We start from the raw sequence: 18046 nt of genomic DNA, 5'->3' as shown, positions 1-18046 counted from the left end.
CTTTTTTTTTCCCTTGCAGCCTTTGTTTCTCAGCAGCCAATGTTAGAATGAGTATGCATTCCTTGAGCATACATACACACATTTCATAAGGGAGAGAAGATGGGGATAGAAGTCTTGTTTCAGAGAGGAGGAAGGCCAGGGCTGAAGCATTTGCTTCACTGAATCCACAAAGTGGATAATCTCTCTACTGCGTTGAGAGACAAATACATTTTTAAACACAGAACTCTGGACAGTTTCATTTCTGGCAGTTGGAAGCAACCGGACAGATCCTTCCTAGTCTTTACTCCTTGTGCTTGGGGTGGGTGGTGGCCAAGCCAGCTTACCTGGACTTGCCGGGGCCGGGTGGCTTTTCTTCCCATCCGTCTGCCATCCCAGCCCTGAGTATATGCCCGAGGACCTTAGCTGTGAGCTTCCGCCATCCTCCAGGCATGCCTGTGGCTTATTTGCTTTTGTTTTGATGAACTGATACATCCTTCCACTGCCCACTCTCCCTTGGTTGGGAAGAGTTCTGCATAGGAAAAGAATTCTGACTTCTTCTGGGAGTCATGCAAGTCAAAACACCACCAGCACCCCACGCTCACACTCACCCTGCCCACAGAGTCCCAGCCCTTCCACCGGCTTCCCATTCACCGCCTGCTCCTCTCTTACAGCGGCCCCATGGGCTTCGCCCTCAATACCTACATGAGCCATGCGGGCATCCGTCTTCGAGAAACACGACCTCCCAACACGGCTGAAAAGGCCCAGTCCGCTCCTGACAAAGACAAGTGGCTGCCCTTCTTCCCGAAAACCAAGAAGGTGATGGAGCTCCCGAGACAGGAGCATCTCTTGGCGAGATCCCTGCACTGAGGCAGCTGGGAGACCCCTCTCCGGTTGCCTGGCTCGTCCTGCTGCCTTTGGACATGGAGTCATTGAGAATCGCCAGACTAGATCTCTCTCTCCCTCCCTCCAGTCCCTGGCCAGAAGCAGATGTGCTAGTTAGGGTACAAGCATGAGTCTTCCACCAGCTACTTGTTTAGGGCCAATCTTAAGGGAAGTGGCCAGGTGATCAGGGCCCAATCTGGCTCCCGAGGCCTTCTACAAACCCTAGTGTTTCTTGTCTCAGCAGAGCAGCAATTCCAAGAAAGACAAGGATGCCTTGGAGGACAAAAAGCGAAACCCCATTCTCAAGTACATCGGGAAGCCCAAAACCTCTTCCCAGAGCAGTGAGTATTCGGGGAGCAAAGCCTTGGGCAGGGGCCCCTGGCCCTTCAAGGCCAGCACGTTAGCAGAGGGCCTTCCTGTGCTCTGGGAGCCAGAGGCCTGAACTCCGCGGTCAGCTTCCCCAGTGCTCCTGCATCCTTGCCGCACCCAGCACAGGCTCCTGAGGTGCAGGGAGCTGCTCCAGAGCCACGGAGCTCGCGCCGGTGCCTAGGTCTAGGAGCTCAGAGATACCGAATAGCCATGCAGAGGGGTATCCCCGCCTTGGAAAGACTGCCCTGTTGACAGTCAGGGCCTCCTTCATCTTCACCCATGGACTTATCTGTCCTCCTGAGGGCCTGTATGTTGGGAGCAATTATAGGCCCTTGATGGAGGGTTTCACTGACTGTTAAGCTGAACTGAGTGGAAAGAGGGCAGGTTTGGGACCCAGAGGCTCCCTCATGCCGTCAGAAACCCAAACCTCCATGGATCCCGTCACCGATCTCTTCCCAACTGTGTGTCGTTTGTCTGGACATTGCTGCTGGCGCTCCCAGTTATTATCTTAAGATCCCCATGTTAGTCTTGGAAATCTGGGAAGGACCGTGGTGCAGGCCTCCTGCCTTTCCTGAAATCGCTGCCTGAGGAAGGCGGGGAGGAGGGGGCTCTACTGGACCAGTCCTGGTTTTTGCCACTACCTTTCATTTTTCCAGCTTGATGTAATTTTTATTTTGACTCTTGAAACATTAATTCGATTCTTCATGGTTTGCTTTTGTTTTTGTTTGTTTTCTTTTAGCATTTTATATCCCCTTGTCCCCTGTGGAAGGTAAAAGGACCATTTTATTTGGGTTTTTCTTTTCATTAGCATTGAATTTCCATTTTCCAAGTCCTGTCTGCCCTCCTTCCCCTCTCCTTCATCTTCTCCCATTCTGCCCATCCTTCCTCCCTTTCCGCACTCCATTGCTCCTGTGTGTGGCTCCATGCTGCTAAAGCTCCCCAGGACAAGCCCCTGCCAGGGCCTCCTGCCCTCACGCTGGGCACAGGAGTCTGCTGCCTGATGCAGGGTGGGAGGGGCCGGGCCGCTGCCCCCCAGGTACAGCTCCTCCTGGCGGTGCTGGCAGAGGCCAGCTCCTGGGCCCTCCGGGATGTTCCGCGACCTGAGGCCTTTCTCTCGTTCTGTCACCTCCCTGTGGGCGGCTCCAAAAGTCCAGGCTCTGTGTAAGTGAGGGGAGCTCTCACACTGAAATGTCCTGCACAAGCTCCCCAGGTTTTCGTTCTCAGTTGCTGTAATAAAATCCTCATTTTTTGAATGTTTTATGTGGGGTTTTTTGTTTGCTTGTTTTTCAGCTGCTAATGGGTCTTCGGCAGTTTCACCCTGAGGCATTCTAATTTCTGCCACCTCCTTTGCCTAAGCCCTTCTGTGCAGCACTTGCATCTCTTCTGACTCTTTAAAACTCTGTCAGTGTCGCTGCACCATTTAAGAAGCATGACTTTGATGTATGTGTATTAGAGGACCTAATACCTTCTAAAATCTGTGTATTTTTAAAGATAAATACATATATAATTGGCATTAACCCAAAGAAACTTAGAACCTGGAGCCAGACAGGTTCTTTTCCCATCCGTGAAGTCCATAGGCTTAGATTTAATTGAGTGATTAATAGTCTCTAGGTTCGGTAGTAAATCAAAGGGAATAAGAGCAGTGAGATGCAATCAGAAGTTTAATCAATTGCTAGAATTCACTTTATATAAAATGACGATTTAGAATAATGATTTGCAAAGTTATTTTTAAAGTTAAATCCCTAGCCTTGTTATGCTATTTTAAACAATAAAAGTAGAGAATTATTGGGACAGGGGGAGGGGGGGAGTCTGTAAAACAATGGAAAAAATGAAAGAATGGCCTTGAAACCCAGACTTTTATTTCTTAGCACATACTTCCTCCCATCCACCCTCCTTGAGGTGGGCATGAGGTAAGCAGCATGCCTAAGACCTGCCCCGGCTGCTTGCTTTGAGTCAGCCTGAGAGGGGCCAGGAACACCCAGGGTGGAGTTGCTGATCCCAGGAGCAGGATAAGGATGCTGGGTATTCACCATCTCTTTGAGTCAGATCTTTCTGTTGTCATCGCATGATTTGATTTGATGTTCTCAAGTTCCCAGGACATCAGACAAATCTGTATGCGCATCTGAAACCAAACACCCACCAAAGCTAGAAAACCTCGTTTACTGAGAAACTTGCCATTTATGATCATCAGCTGTTAGCCTGGTTTATTAGTTAATGTATCTGATTGTTAGTGACAAATAATTCACTTTTACTTTGTTTCATTGTTATTCAAAGAATGGAGGAAGGAGAGCAAAGGCTGCTGGTCAAAACTTTGGTCTTTTCAAAAATGCGTTCCTTTCGACGTGTTTTTTCCCCTGTTACTCTGGGTTATCCAGTTATACCAAATCTCAGGGCCACACCTGCTCCTTGTCTGGGGTGTAAGCTAGGGTGTAACTATATCCTAAGAACTGGGCCTTTTCCAGGTGGCCCAGGGGAGGGGGAACAATGGGCTCTGCCCAGAGTTGCTGTGTTCTAGGACGTTCGCAGGCTCCCGCATCATCCCTCAGCCAGGGATGCTCCGGGCTGTGGCTGCACAGCTGCCCCTGGCTCCTGCAGTTGCCCCGGGGCCCAGGTGCACATTCATTCTGGGACAGGCAGCTCTGACTGTAACCTCCAAAATGAGAGTGACAGCAACAGCCTCGACTCCTACCACATACACACAACCTCCTATTCTGCAGTTTCAGAAAAGCGTTGCCTCTCTAAAGGGTGTGGAATGGTGAGCTTTGAAGAGCCCAGTTAAATGTTTTCCTGTTTCTTCTGGCTTGGAAATTTTCTTATGAATCTCAGGTTTAGATCCACAGGGAGATTTAGATTTGTGTATGTCAATGGCAGAGTCTCTGGTTAGTACAGATAGGATCAGGGCCTGGTGCCCAGGGATATTTGTCTTGCCTTCTGCATCCCACTTATTTCTCCTGTTGGTCCAGGCAGAGTGGCATCTTTAGCCCATCTCGTTCTGACAGCCTGGACCTGGAGCTTAGCAGATCCTCTTTGAAGATGGGAGCCACTGAGCCCCCAACCTGAGCTTTCTTCTCCAGGGTCTCCATGTGGTAATACCACCTATGCCTTTTTGCTCTTAACCTGCCCTCTCTACTTGGAACACAGACAGCTCTCTTTTGTCTTAGCTTTGAATGCCATAGCGTGACATCTGTCCTTCTAAGACCCACTCCCCACCCACCACTGGTAATGAAGTGTCTGATTCTTTAATGATAGAGATGAAGAGGCAGGGGTGGAGGCAGAAAGGACAGGAAGGCAAGTCGAGGAAAAACACAATGGCGAACTCTAAAAGTGGTATAAATTTGAAAAGTGCTTGGTATAATTTGGCAACCTCGCCAAATTACAGGTAGATGTGTTTTTGGTCTTCCTGGATATTTTTTAAGCCTGTATATGGCTCTTGGGAAAAACCTAGAAATCTAGTAACGATTCTTAAGTGTGAGAGTCATTGTAATAAAGAATGTGCAAACCAAAAGAAATACGCAGTGCAAATGTATTTCCAAAGCCTCTTGTTTTGCACCTGAAGAAAGAGTAACCCCAGAAAGGTGGGGGCGCTGCGTGCGCCACACCCCACAGTGGAAGAGCCAGAACTCGCACCGTGTCTCCTGACTCTCAACCCCATACTGTTCTCATCCATGCTTACTCATCCCTGTCTTCTGGGCTCGAGGGGAGTGAGGGCTCTGAGGAGTCGTCCCTGAACCAAAAGCAGAGTATCTTTCATTATCTTTCTGCTTACAGTCAAACCCGGCAATGTGAGGAACATCATTCAGCACTTTGAGAACAACCAGCAGTATGACGCCCCGGAACCCGGGACACAGCGCCTCTCTACAGGAAGCTTTCCCGAGGACCTGCTGGAGAGCAACAGGTAACAGTGGCTGGACGGGGCCTGCTGGCTGCCCAGAGAGGGGAGCGCTGGCAGGGCCGGAGCAGGGCTCAGTGTCAGCTGCTTTACCCCCACTATACTGTAGGGCTCCTGCTGTAGCGCCCTCTCCCTCTCCCCCAACCTTCCTGCCTGGATATCTCCAAAAGAAGACATACCGTGTGCCGGTGGTCAGGCCAGCAGGCGAGAGAGCAGGGCCCCTGACCTTCTGGCAGGAATCATGTGCCTTTAAAATTCCTTTGGATTCACTCCCTGGCCACTCAGCAGCCTCCACACTAAGAATGAGCTAGATTGTGTTATAAAGCGACCAGTCAGGAAACCCTAAATGACACAGCTAGAAAAGAGTCCAGGTTAGGGGTTGAGGGTGTGGAGGGGGCTGGCGAAGGGGAATCTTGGAAAATAAGGAAGTTGAGTTAAGACAGTCTTTGGTGCCCATGAAGAAGAGAGCTAAAGATGAGGTTCTGTTGGGTGCTATAAAGGCAGATAGCATAATGGGCATCAGATATCCACCTCACCAAAGAGATACAAAGGCCATTGATTCAAAATGAACTGTTCTAGAGGAACAAGGGGAGCGGAGACTGTGGTATTGCTCACGTTCTCCATCTTTGGCCGGGTTCTAGGAATCCTTCTCTAGCATTGACACGTATTCTTGGACTTGCTCTTGACTGACGTGACAACCGTCAAGTTAGGTCTAACATTCTACAGCCAGCCTTAAAGTAAAAACTGCCTGTAGTCAGAAACATCCTTGCACCTTCCTTAAGTCACGCTTGAGGTACAATAAATGTGGTCTGTGTGTCCAAAACTAGTTCTTGTGTACACTGCTGAGCTGCACTATACGCAGGCCCAAAGGCATGAATCAGCCTGCACAATCAAACCATTCATTTTACCCCTGAAAAAACTAGTTATCAGAATTCCTGCTTGTGCGCAGGGCTACTCCATTCTGTTTATACTAAGCCTCTACAAGCTTAATATATGTTAAAAGGTTTTGCCATAGTGAGAATTAACAAAGATTTAGGCAAAATAAAGGTTAGATTTGTGCCTGGGTCAGAGCTGAGATCCCCTGGAGAAAGAAGCAGCAACCCCCTCCAGTATTCTTGCCTGGGGAAGTCCCCTGGACAGTGGGCTACAGTCCATGGGGTTGCAAAGAGTCAGACAAAACTTAACACCTAAACAACAAAACAACAACAGAGGTTGAGTTCTAATATTATTGAGTAAGTTAAGTATACAAATTATATGATTGCTGAGGTAGGTGTGATCTTATAGATGTGTCAAATATACAATTATAAGATATATTGTCAGCACTTTGAGGAAATATTTGAGACCATTTGTCAACATATTCTTAAAGTTGTTAGGTAAATTTGCCCTGAGACATTGGTGAGGATCCTAAATCCACTCTTAGCAGAAGCATTTGGATTTGACGATTATAAATTCACTGGCAGTCTTGGAAGAAATGACATCGGCAGCATAGTGTGTCACAGGTTTTTGTAGAAACTAAACAGGTATAGTGAAGTGAAGTCGCCCAGTCATGTCCAACTCTTTGCAACCCCATGGACTAGTAGCCTACCAGGCTCCTCCCTCCATGGGATTCTCCAGGCAAGAGTACTGGAGTGGGTTGCCATTGCCTTCTCCAGGGGATCTTCCCAACCCAGGGATCGAACCCGGGTCTCCCGCATTCCAGGCAGACGCTTTAACCTCTGAGCCAAAAGAAGCCCCCAATTCTAGACAGCAGTAACCTAGGAACTTTTGGCTAGAGAAGGGTTGTATGCCTTCCTTCTTCTTGGGATCGTTGCTCACTTCTGGGTACTTGAAAGAAGCCCCAGGAACCTCATTGCACAAGGTTTGATGAGACGCTCAAGTGACCCATTGTAGGGCACTGGCGCAAGTGTTTTGAGGTAGTCTGTGTTGGCATTGTTCTGACAGGCTTCAAGGAGTGAGTTCAGTAGGGGATCAGCTGACAGTATGGGTTCTGACCCTACAGGCAAACTGTGGGGACCCAGAGGGAGCGGCATTTGGATCCTTTGGCAGTTCAGAGAGACTTGATGAATGGAGACCAAGCCATTTGGCTCCTTCTCTGCAGCAGTCTGCTGTGCTATTAAGAACTCTCCAGACTCCCCAGGCCTTCTGTGGTCCTAGATGCAGAGCAGGAAATAGATTAGCAATAATGTCAGCAAAGAACCAGCCCAGCAGGGCCATGGGGGGAGGCGCCATCCTGGGGCAGCTAGGGGTCAGAGATGCCAGCTGTCACTGGGCTGATGCACTGCAGGACTTGGAGAAGAGCAGCACCCAGTCGCCAGCATCTCAAGCCCCACAGACACTCAGTGAGCAAGAATGGCAGGCCAGAGAGCAGGTTTCTGCCCATCAGTAAGCATGCCCCTGAAGGACCCTTCCAAGCTGCTCTGCTCCGAGGGGGCTGGAAGCCTAGAAGGGATGCTCTCAGGATAAGAACAGAAGAAATCCACAATCCACATCACAACTGGAGGCATGGGAATTCAGATAGACTTTTCTGACAGTATGGAGAATGCTAAAGAGTATGTTCAGGGGGTGCTTGTACTTCCTTCTTAGAAGCAGAGTCCATGGTGGGCACCAACCCATTCCAGAGCAGAGGGCCAGGTGGGCCGGCCAGGAGATGGCGGGGGCAGGGAGGGTAGGACCTCATGGTTCCTGGTGTTAGACTTTGGTGTCCACAGCAGCCTGATGGGGACTCGGGGTCTTTGGCATCCAGACACCCCACAAGTCTGATTCTGTTAAGTCCCAGACTTTAATTTCCTTTGGGTATCCCTTTCTGATCAGTCAGGAGGAAGATGAAGGCTTCCCTGGCGGCTCAGTGGTAAAGTATCTGCCTGCCAGTGCAGGAGACGCGGGTTCGATCCCTGCTCTGGGAAGATCCTACACGCGGCAGAGCAGCTAAGCCCGCGGGGGCCACCACTGTTGAGCCTGGGAACCACGGGTGCTGAGCCCAGGTCTGAAGCTCCTGAAGCTTGCATGCCCTAGAGCCCGTGCTCTTCAACAAGGGAAGCCACCACGATAAGTAGCCCACGCACACCGCAGCTAGAGAAAAGCCCGCAGAGCAATGAAGACCCGGCACAGCCAAAAGATCAATAAATAAAAATTTTTAAAAAGAAAGAGGAAGACGAGAGGCTCTGTCCATCGAGCCTCGCTAGGGAGAGGAAGGAGTCTGTAGTAAAAGCAGTTTGTCACTGAGCAGCGGTTGCCGCCGGGAGTTTGGGCACATTGGGTCTGGTGTTTGGAGTGGACGCCTACAGAGCAGAGGCAGGCCCTGAGAGGGAGTAGCAGGTCAGAGCTGGTCAGAGGTGAGACCCCCACATCTCTTGCTATTTCCACCCAGTTCACGCTCAGAGATTCGCCTGGGCCGCTCTGAGAGCCTGAAGGGCCGGGAGGAGATGAAGCGGTCCCGGAAGGCGGAGAATGTGCCCCGCTCTCGCAGCGACGTGGACATGGACGCCGCCGCGGAGGCCGCCCGCCTCCACCAGTCAGCCTCCTCATCTGCCTCCAGCCTCTCCACCAGGTGGGCGGGGCTCGGGGAGGGCTCCGCCCACTGGTATCTTGGGGACCAGGCAGCAGAGGGTGGCTGAGAGTTGACATTCTCTCCACAGGTCTCTTGAGAACCCAACCCCTCCCTTCACCCCCAAAATGGGCCGCAGGTGAGTGATGGGTGTAGCAGCGTCTCTGTTAGGTGTCCCTGACCCAGCCGTGCCTTCTGCTGGCCTGTTGGTGGTGCAGCTCCTCTTCCTGGCCCCCTGGTTTCCCAGGGCCCAGGACAAGCAGGTTGGGCAGGAGAGTGGGGGACACACCCCACGTTTGCCTCTTCCTCCGTGTGGCACTGAGCCACCACCTCTTTTACCCCAGGAGTATCGAGTCCCCCAACTTGGGGTTCGGCACAGATGCCCTCCTCCCTAACCTGCTAGAAGACGATCTGGGCCAGCTGTCTGACCTGGAGCCAGAGCCAGATGCCCAGAACTGGCAGCACACAGTGGGCAAGGATGTGGTGGCCAGGCTGAGCCAAAGGGAGATTGACCGGCAGGAGGTCATCAATGGTGAGACCAGCTGCCTCTCCCTACTTCCACGCTGACTTGTGTGGTAACAGGTGCAGAGCACCTCGGACACAAAGGGTGGTAGAGAAGAGAGGGTGGGGCCTTAGGGGCACAGCCGGCCCATGCTGTGATTCCTGTGAGGACCGCCTGCATCCTGGCCTTCAGGAGAGGTCCCAGTATAGCCTTGCTGATGGCTGTCCCGCTGTCTCTCTGGCCCTCCTTATCCCTCCACCTGCTCAGAGCTGTTCGTGACCGAGGCGTCCCATCTGCGCACACTCCGGGTCCTTGACCTGATCTTCTACCAGCGGATGAAGAAGGAGGGCCTGCTACCCCGCGAGGAGCTGGCCCGGCTCTTCCCCAACCTGCCCGAGCTCATCGAGATCCACAGTGAGGAGCCCCCAGCCTGCCCCCACCCCCGGCCAGATTTCTGCCCACATGCCAGGACCCCCGAGCACACAGCCCCTGCCTCTCCTCTTTGGTGGGAGAACCTGATGCCCATCCTGAAGCCAGCATTCCAACTCCCCCACGAGTGAAGTGGCTCCCAGACCCTGCCCGGACAGCACGACCCTCAGAGCCCTCTTCCCCCGTCACCAAGGGCCTGGCCACGCAGCTCAACCCCAGGCGCTTCTGTCTTCTCTCCTTGCCCCAGATTCCTGGTGTGAAGCTATGAGGAAGCTCCGGGAGGAGGGCCCCATTATCAAAGAAGTCAGTGACCTCATGCTGGCTCGGGTATGGCTGCCCAGGCCCCGGGGAGGCCTTGGAGGAAGAGGGGGAGAGGTTCCAGGCAGGGGTGTGAGGTGGGCTATATGGTGTCCGTTCTCCCTGTCAGTTTGACGGCCCTGCCCGGGAGGAGCTCCAGGAGGTGGCCGCACAGTTCTGCTCCTATCAGTCCGTCGCCCTGGAGCTGATCAAGACCAGGCAGCGCAAGGAGAGCCGGTTCCAGCTCTTCATGCAGGTACGCTTGGCCTCTGCTTGTCACCGCTGAAACCAGCCAGTCCAGTCTTGGTTCAGTGAGGCTGAGGGGGAGAGTTTACCAGGTCGACCCATGATCTCCCAGACTGCCCCGCTGGCCCCCAGCTCCAGGCACCCTGGCCTCCTCTCTCTACCAGGGTCGGTGACCAGCAGTTCTGCTCGATCCACACCGTCCCCGGCCCCTTCTTCAGAAACACCGACATATAACTGCTCTCAAGACAGAGACACCAGACTTGCCATCAGATGGCCCTGCTCACCTACTAGTGCCTGTATTTACTCAGATGGATCTCAGTTTTTTTGTCTATAAAGTGGGAATAGTCCTTGCTTTACGTGGTTTGACCATATCCCTTTCTTGGGCTGTTGTCCCCCCCCCGCCCCCGCCGCCCAGCTTTTTCCTAAATATCAAAGCAAGAAGCTGCCACCACCATTTCTGAGTGACTCTTCTGGAATTAGGACCTATTTAGCATCTGTCCCATCCTGTGGGTCCTGAGCCCACAAGCCAACTCCTAACCCGGGCTGCCGTCTTCCTCTGTGTGCCCTTCCACGTAGGAGGCCGAGAGCCACCCTCAGTGCCGGCGACTGCAGCTGCGGGACCTCATCGTCTCCGAGATGCAGCGGCTCACCAAGTACCCGCTGCTGCTGGAGAGCATCATCAAGCACACGGAGGGTAGGGCCCACGGGCGCCTGGCCCGCAGCCCGGCTCGGGCACAGACCTGCTCTGTGGCCTTGGCAAGGCACTTGACCTCTCTGGTCTTGAGGGTCTCCATCCCTGTGTTCTTACGGTCAGTCTCAGAGAAGATAACCATTGTAACGTGCTTTGGCAATAAATAAGGTGCTTGGCACAGGAGGAGGTACAGGCTGCCGCCGGCCTATGTGGGGCCTCTGTGCAGATGGGAGTGAAGCCTCTGATGATGTGGGGTTGGCACACAGGGCACCTTGGCTCCTCTGAGGGGCATGGTCCTGCACCAGAGGTTGTGACTGGATTTCAGTCCCATTCATGCCCCCTGCTGGACTTCTCTGGGGGCGTTGTGATGCACAAAAGATACAGCCGTGCGTGGTGAGTTACTCCAGAGGAGTAGGGGACCAAGCTGAATAGGGAGTATAGCCCCAGGTCGTCACCGTCCCTGGGATCCCGAGCACCTTTCACCACCCTCAAGTTGGAGACGTTGGCGTCAGCATGGAGAAGTGGGAAGGACCCGCAACCCGCTGTTCTTAGAGGGAGGCGCCATCGCTCCCTCAGTCCCTATCCGTGTCCCCACACCTGTAGAGCCAGTTGTAGCTAGGCAGGAATTCCCAAGAGCCATCAGTGTCTGCAGAGCAGAGGTCTGAAGCCTATGGATCCTCAGAATATGTCATCCTTATGTTTGAGGTCCAAGTTGGCCAGGTGGCATATCTCCACCATGCCCGTGATGTGTGACTAGCTGGCCCTGGTGGCCCGCTAACGTCGGTCGGTAACCAGCTCCTGGCAAGCTCTGGCAGACTCATCTGGCAGGAGCCCTAAAAACCCCTTGTTACCCTGTGGGCAGGCGGCACCTCCGAGTACGAGAAACTCTGCCGGGCCCGGGACCAGTGCCGGGAAATTCTCAAGTATGTGAACGAAGCGGTAAAGCAGACAGAGAACCGGCACCGTCTGGAAGGCTACCAGAAGCGCCTGGACACCACCTCCCTGGAGAGGGCCAGCAACCCCCTGGCAGCAGAGTTCAAGGTCAGGGCCCCACAGGCACACACACTTCTCAGGCCTCCTCAGGAGCAGCAGTCTGCTCAGACCTGGAGAGTACTGGGGGGACGAGACCTGTGCCCATTTGTAAAAGGATGTGTGATGAGAGCCCTGGAATTACACAGCACCGGTTACTGTTGTCACCTTGTCCCTAGACAGACAAGGGCAAACAGCCCGACTACAGAGGCTGGATGTGAGAACTCAGCCTGGGAGAGCAGGAGGTGGGAATAGACTCAAGGTAACAGTGAAGGCCGTGTGGGAGGAAATAAAGCTGAAGGCACGGGCAGGACCCCCTTAGGAGGATCAGCAGCGTGGGGTAGCGGGTAGGGAGACCCCCGCCAGGGCCACCAGTGTATCCCCCGGCACAGCACGTGGCCCGTGACCTTGCAGTTGCCTTTTTACTTGTCTGCATCCCCCACAAGAGCGTGAGGGCAAGGGACTAGTTCTTGTTCACACCACCGATGCCCAGCACCTTAGCATAGAGTCTAGGTTTTCAGATGCTTGTTGAATGAATGGTGTCTCTTTAACAGAGTTTGGATCTTACAACCAGAAAGATGATCCACGAGGGGCCTCTGACCTGGAGGATCAGCAAGGATAAGACCTTGGGTAAGCGCCAGGGGCCTGGGGCCAAGAGGGAATCTAGGGCATCACCCGGGCTCTTCCTCTCTGGATCATCAGCCCTGTACCTGGCGCTCTTAAGGTAGCTGGGAGGCAGCTCCAAACACCACTGGGGTTGAGAGCTCAGGGCACCTGGAGCACAGCATGGGGAGGGAGGACCAAAAACTAAGCAGGTCACCAGACTCCAGGGCTTCGCAGACCCTGAGGATGACCATCCAGGAGCCTCTGGTGTCCCAGGTGTTGGTGAGGGCGGAGCAGGCAGCGGGGAGCCCCTCACCAGCACCGCCCTCCTCCAGACCTCCACGTGCTGCTGCTGGAGGACCTCCTGGTGCTGCTGCAGAAACAGGACGAGAAGCTGCTGCTCAAGTGCCACAGCAAGATGGCCGTGGGCTCCTCAGACAGCAAGCAGACCTTCAGCCCCGTGCTCAAGCTCAACGCTGTGCTTGTTCGCTCGGTGGCCACAGGTACCCACAAGGAGACGGCCCCAGCTGGCCCAGGCCCCAGGCCATGAGCCCTGGTACTCACGTCCAGTGAGCGCTGGGCGATGAGCTTACTGGCCTGCCTGTGTGACTTTCCTTCTACCCTGACTCGTCTAAGCAGGAAGATGTGGTTCAGTATGGGGTAGGTTGGGGATGAAGGGGGACAGCCTGGCGCAGACAGGATGGGACGTGAGCACCGAGGGCGGCCTGAGGATGAGGAAGCAGAACTGGGCAGAGACGAGTAGGACACGCCTTCCTGCTGCAGGAGGGACAGGCAGAGTTCACACCCACAGGCCAGAGCCCAGCCCCGTGCTCGGAGCACGTTAGTGGGAACCGGAGCATGTACAAGAAGGGCTCTGGGCTCGCTTTCCTCAGCTGTAGCGTGGGGAGTGATGCAATGCCTGTCTCTTGGGGAAGGTGGAAAGGGAGGATGGGTGTGATGTGGTTTTATAACCCTCAGCCCTCACCGTGAGGAAAGCGGGAGGCAGCGACTGTGAAAGTGGCATTAGAGGAACCAGAATGGCCTCTGCCCTTCTGTAAGTGGAACCCAATGACCTAGGTCCAGCTAGCGCTGCATTCTCCATCCGGTTGAGGGTCAGGGTTTCAAGTCCACACTTTGTCAGCCGACCCAGGCTGCAGTCATGCCTCTGCCGCCCCCAGTACAGACCCTTCTGCTTCTGTCTTCCGCACAGATAAACGGGCCTTCTTCATCATCTGTACCTCTGAGTTGGGCCCACCTCAGATCTACGAGCTGGTGGCTTTGACATCATCAGACAAGAACACGTGAGGATTGCTGGGAAGCGGGGCAGTCCCGCGTAACTGCCATCCCCGTGGGACCAGGGCGGTGTGTGAGGACTTGGACAGTGAGACCAGGCCTGGGCCCAGAGTGGTTAGAGGATGGGGCCTTGACACAGAAGAGGGAGATAAGACAGACGCAGAGAGGCTTTTGGGATCGCCATCCCTGACCCCATGAGCGGCCTGTCCGAGGAAGGAGGCGCCACTAGCGGTCTTCCAGCCAGCCCGCTGCGCCTCTCCTTCCTCTGGCCCTCTCCCTTCCCTTGGGTGGTTCTTCTCTTTCTCTATCAAGTGTTTTAAATGCCCGCATTCTTCAGAGGTGTTTGCCTCCAGAACTCTCATCTCCACCCCACGGCATCCACCCGCCTGTGTTCCCGACAGTAGCCAGCCTCAGTAGTAGCCTGTCTGACCCAGAGGCCAGAGACAGCTTGGGTCAGACAGTTTCTCGGGGCGTTCATCTGTGACTGCGGATGGCGCTGCCTCTTGGGAGTTACATTGAGCGAGAACAGAATGCAGAGCGCAGAGCCTAACAGTGTTGGTGTTCAGCAGTTGGTAGCTGCGAGTAACATAGACCCGCCCCAAGTGGGGCAGCCAGTCAGAACTGCACGGGCGGCGGGCCCCCCGCTGGGCAGAGGGTCCTCAGGGCAGGTTCTGGCAAAGGGCCTCACAGCTCTGACTCGGGGTTGGTGGGGGAGACGCTGCTCCTCTGTCCTCTTGTCGCCACCAGACCTCTCTTTTCCTGCCGAGCAACAGGTGGATGGAGCTCTTAGAAGAGGCTGTTCGGAATGCCACCAGGCTCCCCGGAGCTGCCCCGACACCCATCCACCCCCCGCCCCCAGGCCCCCAGGAGCCAGCCGACCGGAGCCCCACACCCAGCAGGTACGCAGCCCTCCAGGCCCGCTCACCATCCCCACTCCAGGCCACTCATGTGCTGCTTCTGAGCACTTCATCCCTGGGCTGGACAACCTCAGCTGCCAGGTGTTAGCGGGCAGGCGGAGTAAGGCACGCCTGCACCTCCACCTTCTGTCCCTGCCTGGCCTTCCCCCCATTGCCCTGCTCAGACTGTGCCTGAATTGTGGGTGTGAGGGGGCAGAATGCACCCACCCTGCTCTCCAGGTTGCTCACCAGACAGCAGGTCTGAAATCTAAGCCACTGCGTTCCTGGGCCCTGCTCCTGCCTTGCCCCTGTGAACTCAGGCGGCCAGAGTGGAATTTCATGACGTGGCCACCTCCCAGCTGGCAGAGAGCCAGAGTTCCAGGCAGGCAGGCCTCTCTCACCGTGGCGGTTTCTCCCTGCAGGGCAGGACCGGATGACTCCGAGGTGTTCCGTGGTGAAGCGGAGCCTGAGGCAGCCCCAGGAGGTAAGTCCCTGAGCTGTCTCTGTGGGGGCCCGATCCAGCTCACTCTCTGTAGGCACAGGTAAGGAGGTGGCTGGGGTGGTGGGAGAGAGCTATAAAGGGCCATAAGAACAGAGAAAAGCAGAAGGAGGAAGGAGGGCTGGAAGAGGAAAGAACAGGCTCAACTGAACAGAGCTTCCCCCTGAGGAGGAAGAGGGGGCAGTCGGGTAGAGTCTGGCGGCTCCTGATGGAGAACGGGATGCTCTTAGAGATGAGCTGGCACGGGAATCCTGCGGGTGGGGGTGGGGAGTGGCGCTCAGAGGGCTGAAGATACAGTCAGTAGGATGGGGTCGACAGGGGCACGAGGGTCCCCAGCAGAACTCTTGTTGAGTTTTTAGTGTGAAGTAACTTACCGCCTCAAGTTTAGAGAGGACTCTCCGTGAGCAGGCCCCCTGGCTGGGTCTGTGTTCGCTTTCCTTCTGCTGGAATGCCTCTCTTAACTCCCGCCCCACTTCAAGTGTTCGTGCAGATAGATCGTCAGCTTTGCACCTAGTGCCTTCGTTGACCACTCGGCTTAATACCAGCGTTCCTGATCTCCCATACCCCGCGTGTGGTTTTTTCTTTCCTATCGTACTTCTTAGCTAATTCATGTAGTTAATTTACTTATTTTCTTTTTCTCTGTGTTCGTCAATTAGAATTTAAGTTCCACAGGGCAGGGACCTCTGTTTTTTTCTGCTGATGTGTGCCGGGAGCCTGGGACGGTGCCTGGCCATGATTGAAGCTCAGTAAACACTGTGGAATGAGTCAGGCAGTGTTCCTAGCCCCTTGAACCCGAAGCTGGACCTGGGATCAGCCTGTACATGCCCTCCCTCTTTCCCGGCTTCACACTGTCCTCCCATCCGAAACAGGCATGGGGTGCCCGCAGAGGGTCCAAGGGAAGCACTCGGCCCTGCTGGCAGATGCTGAGCAGGAGGGCAGCGTGGAGGAAGAGGAGCTGGGGGCGCGGCCTCACTCTTCTGCCTCGCTGGACAGCGAGCACAGGGGAAGCAGGACGAGGGACCCCATCCTCCTGCCCCTCCCAGGCCCTCTGTTCATGGAAGGACTCGCCGACGCAGCCCTGGAGGACGGTGAGTGCCTCCTGGCCCTGGCTGTCAGCCCGCAGTGCCCCAGCAGCTTGGCCAGCGTCAACAGGCCCGTACCCAACTCGGCCTGCTCAGAGGCTCGCCCTGAGTTGTGCTCGAGGAGAGAAGGATGCAGAGAGACCATTGTTGTTCCTGTGCCCCCGCCCCAGCCTTCAGCCCGCCCCCCAGCTGGTTGGCCAAGGTCCCCCAGCTCCACCCTGTGACTGCAGAGGCAGTGTCACTGGGGGGGGGGGGCGGGCAGGGAAGGGAGCAGCAGCCCCCCACCTCCTCTGCACCCACCCCTGCCATGGCCAGGTGTGCGGTCCTGTGTCCAGGAAGCCATCCCCCCGTTTCCCCTCCAGTGGAGAACCTGCGGCACCTGATCCTGTGGAGCCTGCTGCCTGGTCACCCCATGGACCCACGAGCTGCTGGGGAGCCCGAGGACGACCTGACCCCTACACCCTCCATCAACAGCATCACTTCGCACCCCTGGGACCCAGGCTCCCCAGGGCGAGCTCCTACTGGGGCTGAAGGGGACAAGGCCCCACTCTCGGGGCCAGAGTGGAGCCAGCCAGGGCAGGAGGACATGGCTTTGCGTTCTCTGGAACAACTGCCCCCAAGGACCAGGAATTCTGGGATCTGGGAATCTTCCGAGCTGGATAAGAATCCGGAGGAAGAAGCTTCAAGCACAGAGGGCACAGGAAGTTACAAAGTTGTAAGAAAAGGTAAAGTAAGTTGGGGTGTCCCCTGGGGGGCACATGGCCAGCTTTGCTAGGGGAGCATTGAGTCTTCCAGCTGGCTGCTTCCCGCGCCCCTGTCTGGAAGCCCTGTGTGCAGAGGTTTGTCCCGATCCTGGGCAAGATGACACGCTGACATCGTGTAAAGGCTTTGGGGTCAGACAGCCAAGGTGCAGAGTCCTAGCTCCGTTACTTAATACCCCTGTGACCCTGGGAGAAATTCTAAAGCCCCTCTGGACTTCATTCATTATGAGGATATCACTGTGGCACAAGTCAGCTGCCAATAAGTTTCTGCTAGCGTTCTTTACTGCTCTTGCAGTCCTGAGGAGAAGTGGGGTTCTTCTCAAGGTCTTCATCCCCAGAAAGACACAGGCAGAGGGCTCCAGCTGGTAGCTTTAGAGAGCAGCAAGGAAGCGCTGATGTGTGAGGCAGAGGCGGGGTAGGTCTGGAGGCAGAGCCAAGAGGAGGGGCTGCAGGACAAGGCTGGGGAGCCGTGTGAGACTGGGGGCTCTGGTGAATGAGCAGGGCGCTAGGCGGCCCTGGTTTTAAGACGGGAAAAGCCAGGACTGGCTGGGGCGGGGGTCAGGGCAGGTTCGTCTGGCCAGAGCTCAGAGGACAGAGGGAAGAGTCAGCTGAGGAGAGGGCAGCCTGGTCTGAGGAGTGCAGCAGGGGAGGAAGTGAAGCGCAGGGTGCTCTTGAGGGGTGGGGGGCGTCCACACCAGTGCCAGGGCGTCTCCTTTCCTCCCCCAGTGCCCAGCTCTGCCTCCTTTTCCAGGAGCATTTTTCTCTCCACCTGCCCGAGGTGTGCGCTCTTTCCTGGGTTTCTGGGACCTGGCCTTCCTTCTCTCTCCTCTGGTGAATTGGTGAATTGGTGAATTGGTGAATTAGTGGAGCGGTTCTCTGTGGCTCCGCGGGGTATAATCATGTGTGATCGTGTGTTTACTTTGTTCTTCCTTTTCTCTTTCTCTTCACCCCCCCGCCCCGCCCCGCCCCACACCCGCCCCGCCCCGCCCCACACCCGCCCCGCCCCGCCCCACACCCGCCCCGCCCCGCCCCACACCCGCCCCGCCCCGCCCCAC

General features: G+C 55.3%; 1 protein-coding gene across 10 annotated transcripts in view; it reads left to right on the top strand.

Moving 5' to 3' along the window:
* ARHGEF11 (Rho guanine nucleotide exchange factor 11) overlaps positions 1-18046 on the top strand; it is a 113039-nt gene that overhangs the window by 92163 nt on the left and 2830 nt on the right. For 4 of the 10 annotated variants that reach the window (XM_018046324.1, XM_018046327.1, XM_018046326.1 and 1 more), the window contains 19 exons: positions 651-795; positions 1106-1202; positions 1970-1999; positions 4999-5125; positions 8487-8666; positions 8755-8802; positions 9008-9195; positions 9433-9579; positions 9842-9921; positions 10022-10147; positions 10714-10831; positions 11691-11869; positions 12412-12487; positions 12796-12963; positions 13671-13761; positions 14527-14652; positions 15072-15133; positions 16018-16236; positions 16593-16955. In XM_018046324.1, coding sequence (XP_017901813.1) covers positions 651-795; positions 1106-1202; positions 1970-1999; positions 4999-5125; positions 8487-8666; positions 8755-8802; positions 9008-9195; positions 9433-9579; positions 9842-9921; positions 10022-10147; positions 10714-10831; positions 11691-11869; positions 12412-12487; positions 12796-12963; positions 13671-13761; positions 14527-14652; positions 15072-15133; positions 16018-16236; positions 16593-16955 — 2570 coding nt within the window. Of the gene's footprint in view, positions 1-650; positions 796-1102; positions 1203-1969; positions 2000-4998; positions 5126-8486; positions 8667-8754; positions 8803-9007; positions 9196-9432; positions 9580-9841; positions 9922-10021; positions 10148-10713; positions 10832-11690; positions 11870-12411; positions 12488-12795; positions 12964-13670; positions 13762-14526; positions 14653-15071; positions 15134-16017; positions 16237-16592; positions 16956-18046 lie in introns of all 10 variants that reach the window. The other 6 variants (XM_018046323.1, XM_018046320.1, XM_018046325.1 and 3 more) reach the window with 3 other exon arrangements.

The sequence above is a fragment of the Capra hircus genome, chromosome 3, assembly GCF_001704415.2.
Source record: "Capra hircus breed San Clemente chromosome 3, ASM170441v1, whole genome shotgun sequence".
NCBI lineage: Eukaryota > Metazoa > Chordata > Mammalia > Artiodactyla > Bovidae > Capra > Capra hircus.
Note: the sequence above shows the minus strand (reverse complement) of the source record. Positions and strands in the feature narration are given on the sequence as shown.